The following is a 23,487-nucleotide window of genomic DNA, read 5'->3' as shown; positions in this document are numbered from 1 at the left end:
CTAGCATGTGGAACTAAGATCATGGCACAATGCGAAAGCTGGTCCTTGTTAATTGAACTCGTAGTAACAACTGACTGACCTGGCCAATTGCCGCTAGGAAGTAAACACATGGATCAGCGGTTCTGCAAATAAAATGCTCCACATGCACCCTCCTTGGTACTTTTCCACCCTACTCTGCCACAAGACTCACACTAGCTCATCTGGACCCGTATTTATATGTTCACTGGTGGGGATACTAGACACTGCAAATTATGTAGTGTGTCAGTTGTTCCTCTTCCTGTCTTTCTTCATAAAATTCATTTTTATTTTAGGTTTTGGTTTTAGAATTGACCTTTTTTCAGTTTCATCTGAGGACTATATTTTGCTTCAGTCAGTTAAATTGATCTTTCAAGCTTTTTCCCAGGCAATTTTCTACTTCTTAGGTTTCTTTCCTTTCTCCTCCTTATCTTGTTTCTTCTGCTCAAGCTAGATTTCATCAGTGTTAAGTCCTCTTTGTTCTTTAAGTCCTCTTTGTTCTTTATGGTTGTAAAGTTTGTGCTGGAACTGCTAGGAGAGGTAAAATTGTTGCTCTGTAAGAGACAGCCAAAGGGTAGTTTGCTTCTAATTGTTCTTCATGGACTTTTTCAATCTGTTCATCGGCTCCTGGTTCTGAACACATATCCAATGGTTATGAAAAGGAGGGTCTAAGGAAACTAAATGTTGTCACAGACAGTTGATGTATGGCAAGCATATCTTTATCATTCATAAACCTTGTTGTGATGGATGTGTAGGGAACAGGGTAAGACTATTGAAAAGCATCACACTTGTTCCATGAGGAGATACACTTCAAATCACTGGAAACACTTTTGTCTTATGGCACAATGTACATGCACTTTAAACCTAACTGTACTAGTTCCAGTCAGTGTGTTTTGAAAAGGTATAATTTAACATTCCAGCTATGTCTTTTAGGCCAATTTTCAGGTTTGGATACTTTTGAATCCAGAGTGACCATGCCTCATGGTATGCATTTTTGAAGGACGTTATAACCATCTCATCAAGTGGTTGCAGCCTCTGTGAAATAAGGGGAAGGGGGCAAAGTTAACATGTAGATGCGGTTGCTTTTGGCAAAGGTCATCATTGCTAGGTCTTTGTAGCTTGATTAACTATCCACAGCACATAAGGCAGGATCTTTCTTATTTAGATTCACCCAGTCTTTAAAAAGTTTCAGCCACTTAAAAAAAAAAAAAAAAAAAAAAAAACCCTCAGCATTTGTGCAACCATTCAATTAAAAATCAAATTCACTTCCTCTTCACTCTCTTTCAAATCGGTATCTAGTCTGGCACAAGAATAAACAGAAATTGGAGATATAAACAAGTTTTCTGTAAGCACTGATAGAGAGAAAATTGTTGACATTTCGGCCTCTTTCAGCTGAAATTAGTTTCCCTAATTGTTTTGTGCCTTCATTGAACATTTCAGTTTTATTTTATGTATTATGTCAGGTACAGCCCGAAATTGTGTTGTCCAATACAACCCGAACATATTGCTGTGGTATTTTAACATTTTGATTGTTATTACTTAGGATAGACATACAGCCTACAATATGGAGAATAATACCAGCTGTCTCTGAAGGTAACACAGAAATTTGATATTACTTACATGCAGACATAACACAACACTCCAAAGTTAAGTGCATCACTAGAAACAGATAACTTTTTACCTCTCCAAAACACACTTGTTTTGATTCAAAACCATCTTACTGGTCTTGGTTCCTCTGTAGTTCGTACTGCAGTGGCACAAGAGGTACTATCACTAGTGCTCAAGTTTAGAAACAGCTCTTGTTCAATACAATCCATGTGACTGATAACTTCAAATAAAAATATCAATACTCATGATAACACAATTATTTGCAATACATGTTTACGTAGTTTTATTGTCATATGAGCTTAACATGTGAATTTTTTGCACTAATGTTTTTATTGGTAAGATCATAATATGACAATTCACACTAAATATTCTTCAGTGAACACTAAGTATCTTACCTTCTGGGCATCAAATATATTTCTAAGAAGGACAGAACCTCTAGTCAGACTTCCTAATTTGGGTAATAGTGTCTCCAGTCACTGGATGAGATGACTGTGCCACTCATACACAAAAATACAAAAAGGAAAAGAATGAAAATTTAGTTTCCTAGAGTTCTGAATCTCAATAACAATTTATTTTTATTCAAATAATGACATATTCACAGGTGTACTGAATGTTATTTGTCAGCATATCCAACTGTCCTTTGAGCATGTCTCAGTAGGAGATCCATGAGAGAAGATGTTTATCACTGAGTTGACTATGTTCAGTTTCAAGAGATAAATTTTGTATCCATTATTCTGACCACAGACCAGTTTCAGCTCACCACTGTAGAGACCATTTTATTAACTGCTGATGTAGAGTGAAATCTGAAGTTACCTCATGATGAATGGAGATCATGTAATAGAAATTCACAGTACAAAATATTCAGGGCGACACCATCTATCTATAATCAATCATGTGATACAATGACAATGTTTTTATTGAACATATTTCTTCAATTTCTTGAGAACCCTTAAATAAGCAACAAAATTTACTTCTGCTTTAGGAAGTAGAATACAACATAAACTTGAAGTTTTAAAAATATGTATTCAGTGCTTTGAGTTTTATAGTGGTAATACAGTTCAACATTACACAGCAGATCTTGCTGCAGTCCCAGGACTTCTGATTGTGCTTAAAGGCCACTTCCAGTAATGTATTCTATAAGCATCTTCCTATGCTGATGTAAACAATTTGTTGGTCATTTTGGACTGTTTACTTCAGAATGCTGGGTACAGAATATAAATTCTGTGTGTCTAGTGGTCAAACACAACATTGTGCATAATCAAAACATAGCGTTGATGTATAGTGCTTCAGACTAACGACACACTGGCCTTTATTACTGTATTTCCTCCCAGAAAAAGAAAATTAGTATGAAAATATTAGTGTCAAAACTACTGCAATATTTTGGAATAAAACAAAACAGCTGGTATAAAAGGAAACTGGTAATAAATAAAACACTGCTACATTAACTACAAAATTAAGATAAATCTGTATCTTTCACAAGAGTAGCATCTCCCGCAACAATTTCTTGATGGTAAATTGTCCAGTGAAGATATCTTCCCCAAAGTTTGTATCCAGATTATTATTAAAATAGAAAAAAACATACACACAATTACAAAATTTACTGACTGTTTACAGCAAAGTATCTTTTTGTGAATATGAAATCACGTAACACCAGCAATAAACTGATTTTGTCTGATATTAGAGGGATTTGACTTAAGTAAGAATACATACAAAACAATAATTTCAAGTACATAGAGAGAGAAAAAATTAGTCATTTCACTGCTTGTACTTAATCTGCAGGTCAGTTTCAAAAATCATAGAAGGGCACACAGGCCCTTAAGCAACTGAAACACATGTATGTATGACAGAAACAGATGCACATAAAACTTCGTTTATTGAGTCTCAATCTATTCACATTAAACAAGCCACATAAGTTCATTCCCATATGTTCAATAAAGTTTTCTAGTTTTTGCATGTTGCTTCTACATTCTTGATCCATCTACATATAGTTGCATCAATATCCTGATTGTAATATTTCTTTCAGTAGTTGTAGGTATTTATGACACGAAAAGATTTTTACACAGCTGAAGCTCTTCAGATTGTGTCACTTTGTTAAATTGCAATAACAATGTTAGTATTTGAAGTTTTTCCAAATTTATAGTGAAAACATCTTTCCTCATTCACTACAATATTTCTTAATTTTAAATCCCACTTTCTTGCACCTTTAATGGACAACACTCAAATTCATTCTTGAAAGCATATTGCTTCATCACTCACAGCCCAAATCACTGCAGATAAACAGCACAGTAGCCAAACACACATCAGATGCAAACATATGCACTTCTGCTGCTTACACTGCTGAATACTTCCTCTTCTGCACACTTAACATATGCATGAGCAGTCAAGAAGTGTAACGTCTGGGAAAGTCCACCATTTACCCTAACACCTTACACGTACAAAGCACTATCCACATCCTCTTCATATATACTGCATGAAATATTGTAGGCAGAATGTTCATGTTAATACTTAATGTTCTGTCATTTTGCATAGATTAAGTCAAAATTTTATTCACAGTACTTCAAGATGGCACTTCAGTTGTATTGTAAAATACTTCATAACTGAGCATACACTAAGTTTGTGCTTAATTTTATAGAGCACTGTTTCTATAACAGTGGTCGTATTTGTGCACTTTCTGTATTACATTACTTGCATAGTTTGATAAAATTTTACTTTAAAAATTCTAATCAACAATATTACTATTTGTGCATATAAGATGAACACTTGTAACTGCATATCACTCACAGTTTGTTAACTGAAACATGCAAATGTTACAGTGAACCAATTGCTGAATAGTTTAGGTAAAATAGCAGTTCAGACTTTCGTAATAACTGTTGAATTACAAATTTTGATAATTATTCCAAATATTTTAGTACCTTTTCTTAAAAACTATATAATTATTTGGATATTCAGATTGCTTTTGTGGATAGATCTCAAAATGTAATACAAAGGAAAACATATCTATAAAAGAATTCAAACATTAGTGTTTATTCTTTAGTAAACTAATATAGAATGTGACAAATGGGATTTTCAGTGCAGTTCTAGTCCACTATAAATAATAGGATGTTATTAATTAATTCATGAAAAATCAGTACAGTGCTATTGCTTTTTGAAACATGTTCAGCTTCAGCACAATTAGCATCATTGAAAACTGAAAAGTTACCAACAACTAAAAATCAGATTTGCTAATGCCCAGTAATTTATTCACATGAACACAGAAACTGGAGCCGTAGTAAATGATAGAAAAGAAGAGGAAACATGAAGGAGGAATGTTAACAATATGTTTGGAATGTCTCTGAATTAGAGCTGATCTTTGCATTCAAACAATAGTGTTGTGTTGATGACATAACAATCAGTACACAATTCAGGATCAATGGAATAACTTAACAGTACAGTACAAACATTCAGCCTACCTTTCACAAATACTGCAACAAAATAACTGACACTTAGTCAGTCACCTACTTCTGAAAATTATTTCTTACAATGGAGGACAAACAAAACTTATTCAACAACATAGTTAAATGTGTATCCATATTCCCTTACAATAAACAAAACTATTTTCCTAATATTTCAAACCAGGAGTTTAACACTGCCTTGTAGTTCATATTACAATCAAATAATAATTGTTCACAGAACATAAATTTGTATAAATAAAAGTCTTTCAAGTTTTATGAAATTTTAAAAATTTAGGATTGGAATCACTTACTACAGCTACATGTTTGTGTTCCAGTAATGAACTGAGAAATAAAGTGACACAACTTTCCTGAAAAAGAGTTGAAGATAAACATAATACCACTCTTATTTGATTCAGCAGTTATCCACAGGAAGATCATTAACATACACATACCAGAATTGAAATTGAGCATAACAAACACAGTAACTTCTTATTCATGCACTTAATCACTTTTTCTGTTTCCCATTTTCACTTTATTGAAGTTGTAGACTCTGAAAGTGTCTTCTGTCAGTAGACCCATGAGACAGGTATCCACTGTGGTGTAGTATGAACACGTTCAATGGCTTTTTCTAAGGCAGCTATTGTCTCTTCTATATCATTATTAACTATAGTTAAGTCAAAGAAATGCCCATAGGCTTGCCGCAGAAGATCAGATTCCTTCGCTAATCGTTCTAAGCTTCCATCATACTGCAAAGAAAAAGAATAAGATTAAGCAAGATCCTCCACTTAATGGTATAAAGAATGTGTAATACATAAATTCGCCATGTAGACTGCAGCACCATAAAAACACCTCTAATAACTGCAATAAGAAGTGAGTACCTCATATGAAACTGCATTTGTGTGGTATGTAAAAAGCACTATTCTTTTTTTAAAAAAAGATATGACTTGCTTAAATATTAATAGCAAATTGTTACAAAGCCAATATTTTTTCTGTGTAGTGTACATAAATGTTTAAATATTTGTATCAACTGCAGTGTCACTTCTGACATGATACTGATCTCCAACAAAAAAGAAGAAGAAGACAAAGAAAAAAAGAAATAGTAGTGACAACGATCAAAACATAAATTAACTGAAAGAAAAGAAAAATTACTTCACAAAATAGTGATTTGGTGTACATAGTAGGTTTTTGCAGTGCAGAGTAATTTCCATTAAATTCATTTTTATTTCTTAAATGCATTTATTTATTTATTGTGGAACTTGCAACTGATCTTGGAATGTCTATTGAGATTTGTGTGCTCAGTTCTAAATCTGTCAAATGGTCATATTTGTGCACTTTCTTTATTACATTACTTGCATAGCTTGATAAAATTTTACTTTAAAAATTCTAATCAACAATATTACTATTTGTGCATATAAGATGAACACTTGTAACTGCATATCACTCACAGTTTGTTAACTGAAACATGCAAATGTTACAGTGAACCAATTGCTGAATAGTTTAGGTAAAATAACAGTTCAGACTTTCATAATAACTGTTGAATTACAAATTTTTGCTTTTGTGCCTCTATGAGATAGATGGACATATCACAGGTGCAACCACATTGAAAGGGTATCTATTGAGAGATCAGACAAATATATGGTTCCTCAAGAGAGGCAGCAAGCTTTCCAGGAGGTGCAGGAACTCCAGTCTGCAAGACTGACTAATCTGGCCTTATGACATTAGTCAATTGAAAGTAAGTGGAACTACAGCTGTCATACTTCCCGAGGGCATGCAGCTCTACTGGAAGGCTTAATGGTGGTGCCATACTCTTGGATAAAATATTCTCAATGTAAAATAGCCCCCCATTCAGATTGTGTGTCTCCTCAGGAAGATGATGATGTCAGGAAGACTAATACCGGCAGTCAATGGATCAGAGCATATAACGCTAGTCTTTAAAGGCTGAAATCAGATACAGTGTGAATTAGAGAAGTGTGGTGCCAGGAAGAACAGGACTTCTGGTGCAGGGTTGCCAACACAAAATAGTAGTAAGAAAATAAAATAGAATACTGACTGTGGGAGAGGAGTGAAAGTGGAAACCACCTGGTGGAGTTATGTTTAGAGCACAATTTAATAACTGCTTGTACTTAGTTTAACAATCGAGAAAGATGGTTGTATAAGTGGAAGAGACCTGAAGACACTGAAATAGATTTCATGACCAGATTTTAAACTGCAATAAATTTCCAGAAATAAATGTTGACTCTGAATGTAATTTATTGGCTATGAACTGTAGATTAAAACTGAAGAAACTGCAGAAGGTTAGGAAATTAAATTGATGGGGTCTGGATAAGTTTGACAGAAAGAGAAGCATCTATATGAATATTAATATCTCGAATGGAAAGTCTGTACTAAGAAAAGAAGGGAGGGCTGAAATGTAGAAGTAATATAAAGAGGGAAACAAACTTGAAGACAATATTATGGGAAGAGCAGAGAAAGAAGCTGAAGATGATGTGTGCAGTATGATACTGAGAGCCTAATTTGACACGACAATGAAAGACTTAAATCAAAACAAGGTGCCTGGAATAAATGATATTTCCTCTGAATAATTGAGATACTTGACAAAATTATTCAGTCTAATGTACATGGTATACAAACTTCAAGTTTGAAGAAGAATGTAACGATTTCTTTTCCAGAGAATGGTGGTGCAGACAAGTGTGAATGTTACTGAATAATCAGTTTAAGAAGTCATGGTTGCAAATTATTGATATGAATTATTTACAGAAATATGGCAAAAACCAGTAAAAAATGACCTTGGGGAATATCAGTTTGGGCTCTACAGAAATGTAGGAATATGCAAGGCAATACTGACCATATGACTTATGTTAGAAGATTGGTTAAATAAGATCAAAGCTACATTTATAGCATCAGTAGAAGTAAAGAAAGCTTTTGACAAAGTTGACTCAAATATACTCTTTGAAATTCTCAGTGGGGTGTGGGTGAAGAAAAGGGGACTGGAAATGGAGAGGAGCAAGGATGGGAAAAGGACAGGTGGATGCTTTGGCAGAGAGCGGCACACAGTAAGGGGCTTTGGAAAGGGAGGAGGTGATAGGACAGAGGGGGGCATAAACTGTTGTGTGGTGGATGTCAGGACAGTAGGTTACCCTAGGCTGAGGTTGGGATAATTTTGGGAGCATATTTAAGAATATGCTATAAGGGTAACCCCATCTGCACAATTCAGAAAAGCTGGTGGTGGATGGCCAGATGGCCCGAGTTGTGAAGCAGCTGTTGAAATCAAGCTTGTTGTGCCACAGGTTGGTCACAGTTTGGCGGTGGGTGTTCATCCTGGTGGACAGCTGGTTAATGGTCATACCAACAAAAAAAGCTACGCATTGATTGGCAGCAGAACAGGTATATATGATATTGCAGTGCTTGTGTTATTCCAAATTACAATGCAAGGTTCCTTTGGACATGCATGATAATTAGGTATAACACAGGTACTGCAATATTGCACAGATCTTGTATTAGATGTCCCTCATTTCAGCACACGACGGCAAATAATCAAAGTCCAGACAAAGGATGTGGTTCACTAGTTCCAGTCCAGGGTGGTATTGTATGAAAAAGGGGCACTCTTCTGCAGCTGGGTCTTTGGGGTGGTGGGAGGATTGTGGGTGGGTGGTAAAATGGCATGGGAAATCTGTTTGCAGACTAGCTGTGGGTGATTGGTCTGTGGATGATATGTCTGCCTGTGAAGGCTTTGGTGAGACTTTCAGCATACTGGGGAAGGGAGTTCTTGTCACTGCAGATACACTGTCCTTTGGTGACCAGGCTGTATCGGAGGGATTTTTTGGTGTGGAAGGGATGGTAGCTATCAGAATGCAGGTACTGTTGGTGGTTGGTGTGTTTAATGTGGATAGAGGTGTGGATAGAGCCATCAGAGAGGGAGGAGGTCAGTGCAATGAACCTGAACCTGACCAGGGGTTTGGGGTTTTGGGAGTTTCCAAAGGTTGCCTCTAGATGACCCATAAATAGATTGACACTGAAGAGTGCCATGTGGGTGCCCATCACTGTGCTGTACCTTTCCTTCAAACGTGAAATAGTTCTGTGTTAAGATAAAGTTAGTTAGGTGGTAGGTAGTTAGGAGGTAAGTAGGGTTTCTCCTCTCATCCCATATTCTTCTAATTATGCAATAGAGTGGTATGATTCACAGTATTGAAAGCTTTACTCATATGCAGGAAGTGCCTGTTGCCTTGTGTCCTTTATCTAGCTTTTTTAATACTTCTTGTATAAAAGTTGCTACTGCTGTCATGAAATTACTTTCTCTGGCAATCTTCCAAGTTCTGAAGTGAACAATATTGGCTGCTAGCTTTCTATGTTTGTTTTTATTCCCTTCTTATTCAATGGTAGAATTTCAGTGATTTTCAGCTCAGGGAATTCTCCAAGGCCGAGGGAGCTATTTATTAGGTGTGTCTCAGGCTTCACTAATTCTCCTCTGCATTCCCTTAGAAGCTTACATGGAATGTCATCCCAGATGCAAGACTTTTTGCTTCAAGTTTTGATATTATTGCCATTAGATCCCTCCCAGTAAGCCACGAATGAAAAAAGATTGGCTAGTGTTTCTAACATTAAAATTGGGTGCCCATCCACGTACTTTATTTGTGTCAATAACACTGAATTTTTGTTTGAATTTCTCACATACCTCTTTTTGGACATTTATTATTTCATGACTTTCTGTTAAAGTTATGCTGTTGTGTTTATGCATTATTTGACAGGTGTATTTGTGACCTTTTCTGAGTAGTTTCTATTTTGTTAAAAAATATTGTAATTTAACATCTCTGAAATTGTTAAAGATAAATAAAATCCGTTGCAGTTGTAACTTCAGATTTACTTTATTTGCATAGACACATGTACATTATCTGTGTTTCTGGATACAAATCCCATTTTCAAGTGCTACTGTAACAATTATAGAAGACTAGGTAGGACATTAAACAAAATAAAGAAGGCTGTAACCAGGGCTGGCCCCAGCATGCCAAATTTCATGTAGGTTGGGTGTACAGACTACATACAGGCCAACACTCTGCCTGTCTCAGCTTAGTTTGTTCCTTCCCAGAAGTAGTCAGTACAGCTCAAGATTTCATTTAGTATTATGATGTATCTTTTTATGGTTGGCACAACTCTCTTCTGTATGGCAGAATTGTGGCATCAGTGCAGCTTAGCCTTCACTATTTGTTTTCACAGTTCCAGTGGCTGTTTGTACAAAAAGAGGCAGTCTAGCAATCTGTCGTCACAAACCTTTAACAAAGAATGGGAATGGCAGAAGAGAGGATGGGAAATCTCAATATAAATATGTACATATACTGAAAAGGGGGGAGGGGGTGAGAGAGAGAGAGATCACAAACACCAAGGAGTTGTGCGACATGAACAAAAGTTGGTAGGTGTGCTTCTACATCTGAAAGATGTAGCACCGCTATGAAGATACAGATCAGGTTTGCTTTAAATACACGCTGTAAAGGTCGTGAACATTAGTTACCTTTCAGACTTGATGCAGTGAGCTGATGTTAGTTAAGAGTGCCTATAAGACAACAGAGGTGAAGGTGCCATTATCACCGCATTGAGTTTGTAGACGGTAGTGTGATAAGGCTACGAGAAGCTGGATGTCTCTTGTATGATAATACACAAACATCTGGCAGGAATGTAGCCCCTGTAAATGTTTGCTGGCAGCAGTGGTCATGAAAATGTATGATCGCTACGGCATTGGTCTCTGGACAATCACATGGCAGTACTGAGAGGGAAGATCATTGTGTTCAGAGTAAGGCTATGGCACATAATACTGCAACTGCAGCAGCAATTTGAGCAGCAGTTGGTACCACGGTGACATAACAAACTCTTACAAATCCGTTACTTCAAGGACAGCTCCGAGCCAGATGCCCTGTGCTGTGCATTCCACCGACACAAAACCATCACCATTTGTGACTTCAGTGGTGTCAAGTAGGAGCTCATTTGGAAGGCATTGTGGAGGTCTGTTGTGTTTTCTCATGAAAGCTGGTTCTGCCACAGTGCCAGTGATGGTTATGTGTTGGTTAGGAGGAGGTCAACTTGTCTGCATGCTACACACACCAGACTTATACAAGGAGTTATGGTTCATGGTGTGATTTTGTACGACAGCAGGAGCATTCTCGGTTATCTCACACATCCTGACTGAAAATTTGTCTGTCAATCTGGCGATTAAACCTGCTGTACTGCCATTCATGAACAGCATTCCAGGATGTGCTTTTCAACAGGATACCGCTCGCCCATATACTACTGTTGTAACCTAGAGTGTCAACATGTTGCCTTGGCCTGCTTGATCATCTGACATCTGATCTGTCTCCAATTGAGCACATACGGGACATCATCAGACAATGACTCCAGCAACATCCGCAAACAGCATTAACCATCCCTGTACTGACGACTAAGTGCAACAAGTATGAAACTCCATCCCACAAACTGACATCCACATACACTGGTTATTAGTGTACCAGCATTTCACATTTGCAGTGGCTTATCTTGCACTTACATTAACCTGTGATCATGCAATGTTAATCACTTTATATGTTACCTAATCTAATGTATTCCTGAATTTCATTACTCTACATTAATTAATTTTTGGTGAAGCATTTTTTTCCGTCTTTGTATATGTGCCTTGATGGCAAAACGTATCTTCTGTGTGCATGTGCACTCACTTATTTGAACCCTTGCTGCGGGACTCAGTTGAACAGCTGCAAGCAAATGGATGGAGAGCACTACATCTGTATGTGCAGCTTGCAGGAATTTTGGCTGGAAGGGAGGTATGCTAGGATGGCCGAGGCAGTTAAGACAATTATTCTAGAGAAGAGGAGCATCCTGGTTTGAGTCCCAGGAGAATCGTCATGAAACAAAAACAAAAAAAAATAAATGAAAATTTTACCAATAGATGGCACTGTAAGCATCAGAATATGCACACCAACACATGCGCACCAGAACATGTGTTCCTCAGTTTGTGTCTGAGGTGCCCACCATGACTGTTTCCATGAAGTTAGTTAGTTACATGTTCTGTTGATCAATCTCACAGTAACCATTATGATGGGGAATGTGTCAAGTGTATAAGAAATGCACACATGAATCAAGGCCCCCTTAAAAAATAAAAAAAAATAAAAAACATTTGAAATTTTTATTACCAACCCCATCCCCTTAAATGGCACAAAATGCATATATTATACCTATAGATTTACTTATTCCTATTCAAGAATTCATCTATGGTATAGGAGTTGTCAAGGAGATGTGATTTCAATTTATTTTTGAAGCTAGTACTGCTGTCTTGTCAGACAATTTATTTCATCTGATAATTTATCAAAAAGTTTTACAGCAGCATATTTTATCCTTTTCCGTGCCGAAGATAGTTTAAGTAGAGGATAGTGTAAGTCTGTCTTTCTTCTGGTATTATGAATGTCACTTGTTTTTAAACTGGTCCATATTGTTGAGAACAAATTTCATTACTGAGTAAATATGTTCTGAGGCTATTGTAAGAATTCCTAACCATTTAAACAGATGCCTAGAAGATGTGTGACAACGAGCCCCACACATTATTCTAATCATTTTCTTTTGAACAGTCAATACTTTTTGCCTAAGTGTTGAGTTACCCCAAATTATTATTCCATATGACATCAGAGATTGATAGTATGCAGAGTGTTAGCTTACTAATTTCTATGTTACTAATTTCTATATCCTCAGAATTGGAAATTATTCTGATTGCAAAAGTTGCTGAACCTAGTCACTTTAGAAGATCAAAAATATAAAATTTTCCAATAAAGATTCTCGTATATACGCACACCCAAAAAATTAGTATGCTCTACCCTGGCTACTGACTTCTGTTGATGTGTTGTATTTATTGAAGGAAATATATTCCTTGCAGCAGAGCAAGCCCATTCACCGGAAACCAATTGATAACTTTTCCAAAGACATTATTTGTGTGCTGGCATAAGCTGTCACCCACACACCAGACAGCAAAGAGGTTGGAAGAAGATCGATAGTAGATGCAAGCAACGTGCCTATCAGGATCAAGGCCAACTAGAGACTCGCAAGCAACACATTGCCAACACCCTCTCGACTGCTAGTATTTAGATTGCTGCCATGGACCCAAGGGCCCAGCCAGTCAAGTCAGTACCTAGCAACCAGATTAGTGTATGTAGCAAGACTTGCACTTCACTAGCAGTGAGGCTAACCTGAACTATTACAGAAGAGCTTGTACCGCAACAACTGGCTGTCAAGTTACGCAACATCTGGTTCTTCTGAATAACAAACCCTGTTAATAAATGCATGCAGTTTGTTTTATGGAAGAGGATACTGGTCATCAAAAAACATCCTCTCCTTGGTTACCATTAGGTACAAGCCTATAGTGACAACAAAATGACACAAAAGTCTGTATCATTTTCTATTGGAGTTTCTTTTACTGGATTAATAATGATGCTTGTATCATCAGCAAACATTGTTAGTTTAGCTTCTTGTTTCAGATAAGAAGGGAGGTCATTCACATATATCAAGAACAGAAGGGGACCCATGATTAAACTCTGTGGAACACCTAATGTAATTTCACCCCCAGTTAGATGTGCAAACTTCCTTAAATCACTTAAACTATATAAAGAAACTTTTTGCTTCCTGTTCTTCAGATATGACTTATTCCTGTTCTGTAGATACGGCTTAAACCACCCATATGCTGTTCCATTTATACCATAGAATTGTAATTACTGTTAACATAATGGCATGGTTCACACAATCAAATGCTATGGGTAAATCACAGAAAATTCCTTTTGGTGACATTTTACTATTTAAAGATTCTATTATGTTGACAGTGAAATTGTACATTGCTGTCTCAGTGGAACAGCATTTTTGAAATCTAAACTGTGATTTATTAAGCTCCCATTACTGTTGAGATGACTAACCACTCCTGAGTACATTACTTTCTCAACAATTTCTGAAAATGCTGTAACATCTGTGCTGTCCCCTTTTTTGTAGAGAGGCTTGACAATGGCATATTTTAACCTGTCTGGAGAAATACCTGGAGTTAGTGATGCATTATGAATGTGACTCAGAACATAAGCTGTAACCAATACACATTGTTAGAGATGTCATTTACTTCAACAGAACATTTATTTTTCAAAGATTTAATGATTTTCCTTACTTCACAAGAGGTTGTTAAGTGAAAATTAATCTAAGATTTCTCAAAACTGACTCTTCCATGGACTGCTTAGCTTTTTCTTTTGAACTATTCTCACTGCGAAGAATCGTGAATCTTTCACATGAACTGTGACTGTGCATCAGTAGCCCTGCAGAAGTTCCGGACACTCAAGGGTATGAAAAAAGGCACTGTTCTAATGTCTACTAAGTGTCAGGAGAAAATAATTACAAAATTTGAAAAGACAGGTTCCTCGGAAGTGCAGTGTGGCAGAGCGAGAAAAGCAGTTGATCTGACATTTGTCGAAAAGGTACAATAGTATGGATGTGTGCAAGATGGTACTCCTTCGCATATTGAGGAAAGCCAGTGAACAGGCCGCTGCAGAGACATTTCAGAAATGCTAGAATTATCAGCTATCATTTCCCTGGAGCCTGACCATCCAGATCACCTAATCTTGATCCATGTGACTTCTGCTTCTGGAGTTATCTAAAAGATGATGTGTTCAGTACTCCAGTTACAAATGTAGCTGAATTGAAGGCACACTCTGCACAACACATTCTGAATGTGACTCCTGAGACACTTTGACCTGTTGTGGATTTCAACTTGCGGCAGAAAATGGTGGACAGCATATTCAAAATGCCTTGCGCCAGTTTCACAACAATTAGAAAAAACAAATGTCTTTTCCTTTTTTGCTGTTTTTGGCCCCAGAACAAATAGAAACCAATGTCATTTTGATTTTTATGCAGTTTTTGTAATAAGGATAATTAAAAACCAATTTTTCCCATCTGATGTGATTTGATTTTGCTGTGGTAGATGGGCTTATGTAACTAGCAGTGCCGCAACAGTTGACTGCCAAACCTGTATAGTCATTCACATTGAGCAGTATGGATGGTGTAGTATGCCAATAGCTGTCATATTGCAACCATCTGTCATTTGCAGCTGACTTTAATTATGGATATCCTGTTACTTTGGATTGTGTACGTCATGTTTTTGGTTTTACACATATCTGTCCAACTGCGATAGGTCACATCTTCGTTGTCATGGTTTTCAATTTTCGATATTTTAGTTTTCTTTATATTTAATATATTTTGCATCATTGTTTTACTTTTGGTATGCAGCCTATATTAATATTTAATTATTATTTCTTGTCAAATGCATTTGTCGTATTGCACTTCATTTGTTTTAGTGTGATACTATGGATTTTCTTAGTAATACTGTTTTAGAACATCTGCATCAGGTTACTTTGTGAGGTAGTCTGGGGGTGAGGCATGGATGTTATTAGTAACTGTATTTTCTCAATAGGGAGGTGCCTACTTGTTTTCTGCTCAAGTGTCTATTAACCAGATCTGCTGGGTGTACTCAAGATGCAGCTGCCAGAGCCACTATATGGTAAGCTACTTTTTGAAGATTAGCAACATGCATTTTGATTGTTTGTAACATCATTTTTCCCTTGATGTTGGCTTTATTAAGTCCATGTCACATCCCCGACCATTTGTAGTAGGTCACAAGGTTGTATTATTTTTGTCTATGAGTGCTTATTTATAGATTTAGTCCTGGTTTTTTTTTTTTTTTTTGTGAGGCCCCATTTACCTTGAGTCTCACTGGCAGACTCCACATTTTTCATGCCTCACCCACACAGGCTGTCTCATACTACTGCAATTTATTTTTTTTTTTATTTTTTGCATGTGATTTGTACAGGTTTGTCATATGCAATATAGGTATGTCCTGTGGTTGGTTTGCAGCCCAGTCTTAATGGCCCCTCTATATTCATTTATTTTGTTTAGTGTGCTACCAAGTCCTTACAAACTGTTACAGTAGCATCTGAAGATAAGATTAGCAGCCTGAAACCTGGGTTGTTGACATGTCTTTATGCAAATAAAGTAACTTCAAAATTAAAACTGCGGCAGATTTTGTTCATCAAGAACAATGCAATTAACAGCTGTGCATGACCCACTAAGAGAATATTATATCGCTTAAGTGCATACATCAATCTTTCATGTTCTCTCTCAGTTCAGTGATTTCAGGAGCAAAATTTTCAGCTTTATGATTTATAGCTGTGTTTCTTTGTGTCTTTTACTAAAAGGTACATATCATGTAAGTGTCACTGAATAACTCACACAAATTATCCCAATTATATCATTCCTTGATGGTCATAACAAAGTAAGGGAAATCAAAGCTCACATAGAAAGATTTAAGTGTTTGTTTTTCCCACGCACTGTTTAAGAGTGGAGTGGCGTAGTAGTAGTCTGAAGGTTGTTCGATGAACCCTCTGCCAGCCACTTCAAATATGAATTGCAGAACAGTAATGTACATGTAATATCTTCTTAAGTTTATTAAAATTAAATTTTCTCTTATATAAAAATGTATCACTTCTACTTATGTCTACATTCTCTGCATCAAGAGTGATTATGTTTACTTTATCCCTTGTTATGTTTGTGAGAACATGATCAATGCATGTTGGCGTACTGAGTTTATGTGGTTACAGTTAGAACACTGGAGTAAGTTGACGTGATGGAAATAATTAATGCTATTATTGAATGAGTCTACGCTGAGGTTTCCAACAAACATCATGCACATTTTATACACTGATGTATTATCTAGCAAGTCCTCTAAACAATTCAAAAATTATTCTATGCCTTGTCACCCATACAGAGCTGCTATAATCAAACCTTTAAATACCGTACAGGTAGCAACAAAAACTAATGAGTCATGTAACATGCATTTAAATTACCAAAGCAAGCTTCAGTCCACACATGCACCTCTGAATGATACAAAACATAGATTATAATCATGCATTGATTAAACCCACATAAAGATATCATTCTAACGCTCTGAAGGAACCCTAGATAGTACTAGGATTATATCTTTTGAAGGAGATCTAATTGTTCAATGATGAAGTGGGAAAACAACAGAGAATTTTGTTATTAAGAAAAAGCACCATCAGACAGCACCCAGTAAGCCCAAAATTCTCTACAAGGTGTGACAATGAAGTAACCAAACTGATTTTCTTTGCAAGATGTGGCAACCCTGAAGGCTTGCATATCCACAATATCTTTGACCTTGGTCTATAAGCTGCTTCAAGTCCAAGCGGCACATCAATGCAACTGCTCAGCCATGAGTTGTGCTGTAAGAAGTAAACACGTGTTTGTGTCTCTTGTCACAGAAATGGAACCGCATAATACTGTGCAACGGTAAGCCATTTCTTTTCACATTAAATTGGGTGAAAACGCGACGAAAACTTACGGTAAGCTTCAGAAGGCTTTTAGAGAGGAGGTTATGTCAAGGGCAGAGAGACCTGTGAAATTTGGTTGAACATGTTTTCCAAAAACTGTTTTGAACAGATAGTTACACAAGCCAAGCGCAACAGGAATATTTTACATGTCATAGCTACAAACAGGCATTATCTTATTGATGGTGTCAGTATAGAGACAGGGATTACTGATCATGATGTCATCACAGCAATGATGATTACTGAAATTAATAAATCAATCAAGAAGCACAGGAGATTATTTTTTGCTAGAAAGCACAAGTAAGCACTTGTTAGCATTCCACTTATACAGTGAATGGACATCATTTATTTCCAATAGGACAGACACAGAGGAATACTTGTCAAAGCATAAACAGATTGTAAATCACATTCTAGAGAAGTAAGTATGAGTGAGTGCATAAAGGACTGACAAAATTCAGAAAATTCTGAGGTAACAAAGACTGTTGCACTCTTAGTTCAAAAGAGATTGCGCACAGGCAGTAGGCAAAAATTTGAGGTTCATGCGCCTGTAAAAAGAGTGATGCACAACACATACAACAACTACAACTGACATACTTTCACAAAAGATCTTGTCAAGAATGCAAGAAAATTCTGATCCCACCGAAACTTGCTAAGTGGATAGAAGATCACTTGTTGATGAGTCTGCTGTGGCAATAGAAGGTACCAAAAGGAAAGATCAAGTTTCAATTTTGCATTAAGAAATTGTTCACACTGGAAGATCATGTAAACATACGGCTATCTGACCATCACACAACTCCCTTATGGCATAGATGGCCTTGGCATAGAGAAGCAACTAAAAAGAGTTGAAAACAAGCAAGTTGCCAAGTCCAGATGGACTCCCAATTCGATTTTACAAGGAGTACAGTTTCTTAACTTAGCTTGCATTTATTGTGGATCTGTTGCCTTGCACAAAGTCCCAATGCACTGAAAAAAAGTGAAAGTGACTCCAGTATATAAGGTTAAGAGAACAGATTCACAAAATTACATAACATATCCTTAATGTCAGTTTGCTGCAGAATTCCTGAACGTATTTTCAGTTCGAATGTAATAAATTCTCTTGAGTAGGAAGAGTTTCTGTCCGCAAATCAGCATGGTTTTAGGAAGCATCACTCATGTAATACTCAGCTTGCCCTTTCCTCACATGATATCCTAGGAACCAAGCACGAAGGGCAACCGACAGATTCCATATTCCTATTCTGAAAGTCATTTGACACAGTGCCCCTTTGCAAACTGTTAACAAAGGTACAAGCACAAGGAACAGGTTCTTAAGTAATAGAACACAGTACACTGTTCTCAACAGTGACTCTTCATTCACATAAATGGTATTGTCAGGAGAGCCCCTGGAAAGTGTGTTAGGACCACTATTATCCTGTATATACATAAATGATCTGAAAAATGTAGGCTAATGCAGACAAGTAGGAAAAACAATTTGGTAATGTTCGAATACAGTTATTAGTAAGTGCTGCTTAACACAATCAAGTTGATTAAATATTTTGGTATCACGTTGCAAAGTGACATGAAATGGAATGAGCTAAATCAACATAATTGCCATGTGAGTTGAAATGAATGAACCATATTTGTGTATCCAAGTCGAAGAACAATGCCACCAGTAATGATAGACAAGACATCATCATCAGCCTCCTGAAATCTTTTGCCAGCAAGGAAAGCTTTCTGTGGCAAAAGATGTAAAAATGAGATGGGATGAGTTGCACCTGTACAGGGAAAAAGGGAATATTTTCCAATCAAAGATTGTAAGAATGCAATGCACTGTAGCCAACATACAGTGAAGAGCACTGTTATAGACCAAAATACCCCAAGGCAACTGACCATGTCACTTTTTTGTACTGTGTATAGTGTCACAGCAAACATACATGAGGATTTTCTCAGTTATATTGTGGTTAAAAATTTATTGTGGTCAGCTAATAGACCAGAAGACATGGAAAACAACTGTAAATGTACAAGTTGTTCAAGAAATTTGTATCACAGTACTCTCGTGATTTAATCGCAATTCCATGGCAATTCCTTCACAGTTACTGTAGATTTACTGACAATTTCCTTGCATGAAACCTAAATATGGCAAATACTCTTAAGAAATCATCTTTAATTTTTCCTTTATTAGATGTATAATTATGACATTGCCAAGTGGGATGATCAACACTAATATTCCTCTTGTTAATTACAACAGATAAAAATACTGTAATGCTGTGAAATTGCTGATCACAAGCACAAGCACATATCAAATACTTACGTCAGCAAGGTTCTGAAGCACAGGGGCAGCAATGAAAACTACATATGGTGCAAATTCGGCTGTTCGTAATACTTTAAGAGCTTGTGGTTCCACATCTAAAATGGCCATTCTTCCTTCTTGGTGAATTTTCCTGATTGTCTCCAGTTTTGTACCATACATTGCATCTTCATGTGTCCCTAATGAAAACAAAATCATGCATATTTTGGTTGATAAACATGAATTTGCACATAAATAACTGCTGAAGATAAATTACATTTATAGTGAATTACATAATAAGTTTTGCTTTTTTCTTTCTATATTCTCTGACAAAAATCTTTGATAACTGTAAATAATTACAGGCTCATTTAAATTCAGTTAAATATCATTAGCCTTGTCTATATAAAAATTCACTATAAGATGCCATTAACTGTAAACATTTTTTGAGTTCCAGAAAGTTAAAATAACAACAAGCACATATCATCAAGTAAATGCATAGGTCAAATTTATAACATTGCCCTCACCATCACAAGTTCAAATTCCTTAAAAGTCTACCTGCTGAGTTGGTAACGTTCTGTGGAGAGGTCTGTGTAGTTCAGATAAGCTGGAGGGAAGGATTTAGTGGTATGGGTTATGAAGCAGCCATCGAATTCAAGCATGTTGTGCCACTGGGTGGTCAATGTTGTTTTTGGCCTCAATCTGGTGGTGGTTGATTTGGTTGTCATGCCGACATAAAAATTTGTGCAGTGACTGCAGCAGAGTTGACATTGCCATGGTTGCTTTCACAGGTGACCCTGCCTCTGATGGGGCAGAAGGAGACTGTGTCAGGATTGTAGTAGGAAATGCTGAGTGGGTGGATCAGGTAGGTCTCGCACTTGGATCTTCCACAGGAATATAATCGCTGTAGCAAGGGGCGAAGAGTGGGAGGGGCATAAGGATGGACTAGGATGTTGTGTAGGTTGGGTGGGCGATGTAATGCTGCTATAGGAGGGGGTGGTAAGGGTCTTGAGTAGGTGTCCCTCTTTTCTGGGCAAGGTAATAAATAATCACAGCCCTCGCGAAGGTTACAGTGATATTGGATGATGACAGGGGTGCTCTTTTGTATTTGAGTCTTGGGGGTGGTGGGAGAACTACAGATGTCTGACGATATGATACAGGAAATATTTTTGAGAACTAGGCTGGGTAGTGGGGGCGGGGGGAGTTTTGTGTCCATCTCTGAATGCCTTAATGAGACCTTCAGCGCGTAATGGGAAAGAGAATTCTTGTCACCGCAGATATGCTGCCCATGAGTGGCCTGGCTGTATGGGAGTGATTTTTTGGTAGAACGGGTAACAGCTATCAGAATACACGTACTGTTGGTGGTTAATAAGTTTCATACGGAGAAGTAGAGGTCAATGTCCATGAAGGTGGCATCTTGGGTTAAGCAAGACCAGGTGAAGTGTGTTGGGGGAGAGGAGCACAGGTTATTTCAGGATTAATTTCCTCTCTATAGCAGTTGAAAGTTCTTGGCAAATTAAATCAGTGTGCAAGACTGAGACTCAAACATAGAACACTGTCCTTGTTCTGCCAACTGAGGTCCAGGGCCCAAGCCATGACTACTTAACTGCCCTCACTGCCGTATTTCCACCAGTACCTATCTCTTATCTTCCAACAATACAGAAGTTCTTTGGCATACCTTTCAGGACTAGCACTCTTGTAAGAAAGGATACTGGGGTAATAAAAATCTCACAATTCTTTCTAAAAGAGCTAGCTAACTACTGGCATCAAGTAGCTATTAGGATCCAATTTAAATTTTATACAATATCTGTCTTGAGACCAAATGATGCTTTCAAAAGTTATCTGTTGTATATCCCCCCCCCCCCCCACACACACACACACATGCACACATTTTTACATGCCTGTATACTGAACTAGAGCATCTTTAACAACTTCCAAAGTTGGTAAACTTGATGTATTAATATATAATATAATTATATATACAAAGATAGTAACTTGTTCTCGAAAGAATAGTTACTGTTGATGACCGTGCAGCTTTTCCCTGGAATAAATGATGACTAACTGGAAACCTGAGCTGCCGACAGGTGTTGTTGATATACCTCGATGTGGACAGCTGAAAATGTGTGTCCCGACCGACTCGAACCCGGGATCTCCTGCTTACATGGCAGACGCTCTATCCATCTGAGCCACCAAGGACACAAATGAATAGTGCGACTGCAGGGACTTATCCCTTGCACGCTTCCCGTGAGACTCACATTCCCAACTGTCCACAATTCTACATATGTATTGTACCTTGTAGACATTTGCCCAACCACTCATTACTCGCGCACGCTTTGGCGATTCCCGTAAGAGTTTGGGCAACCTGTGTGCATTCGCACAGACGAAGGACAATGGCTGGGTAGCCTTTAACTATATATACAAAGACAGTAACTTGTTCTCAAAAGAACAGTTACTGTTGATGACCGTGCAGCTTTTCCCTAGAATAAATGATGACTAACTGGAAACCTGAGCTGCCAGTTAGTCATAATACAATTGTTCTTTTCCATACACTGGAATATGCTAATGTTTCTTCTGATGAGCAGAGGTGGGAAATCATATTCTCACTCATTTGTCTCAAACTTAGTGTAACATTTCATCATGACTCTAAGTTCCATTCAGCTGCAGATTCTACAGCCAGTGAATAATACGATTCTTCCGTGTCCCACAAAATGCTCAATTCTTTTGGTTTCTTATAACATCCTCAAAGCTGTTACGTAGAATATTCGTTATTTTCACTTTACCTTCAGGTACCCTTCATCATCTCATTTTGTTCATTTATTGTGTGTGCTTTGCTTGTCTTAACACAGACACCCAAAGTAATGCTCATTTTATTTGCTGATTTTATTCAGCCACTTTGCTATGGTCAACAGGCACATAAACAAGATTAAAAACATATGTATTTAGCACTGTTAAGTCAAGAACACGAAAGTTATATAAAAAACGGTAGTACGTGAGTGATGATCTTTGAAAAACAAAGAAAGTGTTAAATAGAAAATAATAATACAATATTTTGGAGGATAGGCAAGTAACATGTGGAATGATTCGGCTTCTGTTTCAACAGAAGCAGGCAATAAGTTCCCAACAACTGGACAGGGAAGAAAGGCAAAGTATAGTTTAATGTTAAAAATGAGTGCTGCTGATACTTTTGTAATCAGTAGGGCTTTTTTTGGTCTTCTCTGCATTGAAGCTATGGCACCATGTGTCATATTCTCAAGACCCTACCACACTTCATAAGCAGTAATGATGAAATACACAGCATAAAGTCAGCACAGACACCATCACTGCTTCTGAAGTAATTTCCAACATTATAAAAAGTTTGTTGCACAATAGAGATGTTGATTCACCAGTTTCCATGAAGTAAGAGATAAAAGAATATTGCAAAAATTGTAAAATTAGGGGGGGGGGGGGGGACCAATGAAAAGTCATAAGCCAAACAGTTGCTAACAGTCAGAAGGGGACACATTACACAAAAAAGTTAATAAGGGTACAATTATTGTTTGTGATTTCTAAGTAGTCACCATGAATAACTTCAAGTACATTCAGCTGAACAGCACAAGTAATAATACTTCCTATACTATTGGACCACTGTGGCAAAGCTATGCAGTCCGGCAACAAGTGAGGAAACCACATGTAATTCCAGTGCTGCATGTTCGAACAAGTGCCGGTAATACTGAAATGGTCCCCATATGACTAGTGACACACATGATTGGGGCAGTCGAGCTGCACTGCCAACAGATCAGCT

General features: G+C 37.2%; 1 protein-coding gene across 3 annotated transcripts in view; it reads right to left on the bottom strand.

The window, feature by feature from the left end:
- Positions 1–2,002: 2,002 nt before the first annotated feature.
- Positions 2,003–23,487, bottom strand: part of LOC124710527 (peripheral plasma membrane protein CASK) — a 558,968-nt gene continuing 537,483 nt past the window's right edge. For 2 of the 3 annotated variants that reach the window (XM_047240933.1, XM_047240934.1), the window contains exons 10-11: positions 19,734–19,909; positions 2,005–5,800 (exon numbers count right to left, since the gene is read on the bottom strand). In XM_047240933.1, coding sequence (XP_047096889.1) covers positions 5,621–5,800; positions 19,734–19,909 — 356 coding nt within the window. In that variant the 3' untranslated portion in view covers positions 2,005–5,620. Of the gene's footprint in view, positions 5,801–19,733; positions 19,910–23,487 lie in introns of all 3 variants that reach the window. The other variant, XM_047240932.1, reaches the window with a different exon arrangement.

The sequence above is a fragment of the Schistocerca piceifrons genome, chromosome 1, assembly GCF_021461385.2.
Source record: "Schistocerca piceifrons isolate TAMUIC-IGC-003096 chromosome 1, iqSchPice1.1, whole genome shotgun sequence".
NCBI lineage: Eukaryota > Metazoa > Arthropoda > Insecta > Orthoptera > Acrididae > Schistocerca > Schistocerca piceifrons.
This window is presented reverse-complemented; position numbering and strand designations above follow the sequence as displayed.